Here is a 1,267-nt window from a genome sequence, read left to right as displayed (position 1 = left end):
ATGGCATCTCCGGGGTGGGAGAAGCCATAAAAGGAGTGGAGGGCTGTCACTACTCACCACACTCAATGAAACAGTACTGACAGGCCTCATGCCTCCATATGCCAATGTCACACGGTGTCACAACCTGGATTTATCCCATGTCCATAGCAGTTGTCAATTTCCAGTCCTCACAATGGTGTCAATGGATGAGATCTGAGACAAAGAGCACCATGAAATAATTCTCTAACTTGCTTACTATATCTTTCCACGTCACTGCTGACCTGAAAGTCTCAAGGGATTTGCAGAGTGAAACTGGCATAGAAAAGGGGCGCTCACCATGGTTCTGCCGCCCCCGGACAAGCGACACGTGTGTCTGACCACCATCGTCATCATGACCAGCATGGCATTCATGGACGCCTACCTGGTGGAGCAGAACCAGGGACCACGCAAGATTGGTGTATGCATCATCGTCCTGGTGGGAGACATCTGCTTTTTAATTGTCCTGAGGTACGTGGCTGTTTGGGTGGGTGCTGAGGTACGGACAGCCAAACGTGGCTATGCCATGATTCTCTGGTTCCTCTACATCTTTGTACTGGAGATAAAGCTTTACTTTGTCTTCCAGAACTACAAGGCTGACCGTAAGAGCCTGGAGACAGTGGCAAGGAAGGCCCTGACTCTGTTACTATCCGTCTGCGTGCCAGGACTCTATTTGGTCTTGGTCGCATTGGATAGTATGGAGTATGTGAGAACCTTCCGGAAAAAGGAGGACATGCGGGGAAGGCTCTTCTGGGTTGCACTCGACCTGCTGGATGTGCTGGACATTCAGGCTAACCTATGGGAGCCACAGCGGACAGGCTTACCAATTTGGGCAGAGGGTCTGATGTTCTTCTACTGCTACATTCTGCTGCTGATCCTGCCCTGTGTCTCTCTGAGCGAGATCAGCGTGCAAGGTGAGCATGTCTCACCGCAGAAGATGATGCTGTACCCTGTGCTCAGCCTTGTCACTATCAACATTGTAACAATTGTCATTCGAGGGGTCAACATGGTCCTGTTCCAGGATAGCCGGGTATCCACAATCTTCATAGGTAAGAATGTAGTGGCAATTGCAACCAAGGTCTGCACTTTCCTGGAGTATCGCAGACAAGTGAAGGAGTTTCCACCACAGGATCCAACGAGCATTGCCATGGAGCTGCAGCAAAACTCTGTTCCACATAACCAGACATTGCCAAACACCACCACCAGCCTACCAGAGGAGCCGTCACCCCCCCGTGAGGTCATTGACACATGA

At 50.7% G+C, this 1,267-nt stretch overlaps 1 protein-coding gene across 1 annotated transcript; it reads left to right on the top strand.

The window, feature by feature from the left end:
- The first annotated feature begins 316 nt into the window (after nt 1-316).
- Nucleotides 317-1,267, top strand: tmem121aa (transmembrane protein 121Aa). The gene has a single exon (XM_030787219.1). It carries the CDS (start codon nt 317-319, stop codon nt 1,265-1,267), a length of 951 nt encoding a protein of 316 aa, XP_030643079.1.

This window comes from Chanos chanos, chromosome 10, assembly GCF_902362185.1.
Source record: "Chanos chanos chromosome 10, fChaCha1.1, whole genome shotgun sequence".
NCBI classification, from domain to species: domain Eukaryota; kingdom Metazoa; phylum Chordata; class Actinopteri; order Gonorynchiformes; family Chanidae; genus Chanos; species Chanos chanos.
This window is presented reverse-complemented; position numbering and strand designations above follow the sequence as displayed.

Excerpts from the sequence above, each read along its gene's own strand:
- tmem121aa (XM_030787219.1), top strand. The coding sequence starts at position 317 with ATGGTTCTGCCGCCCCCGGACAAGCGACACGTGTGTCTGACCACCATC.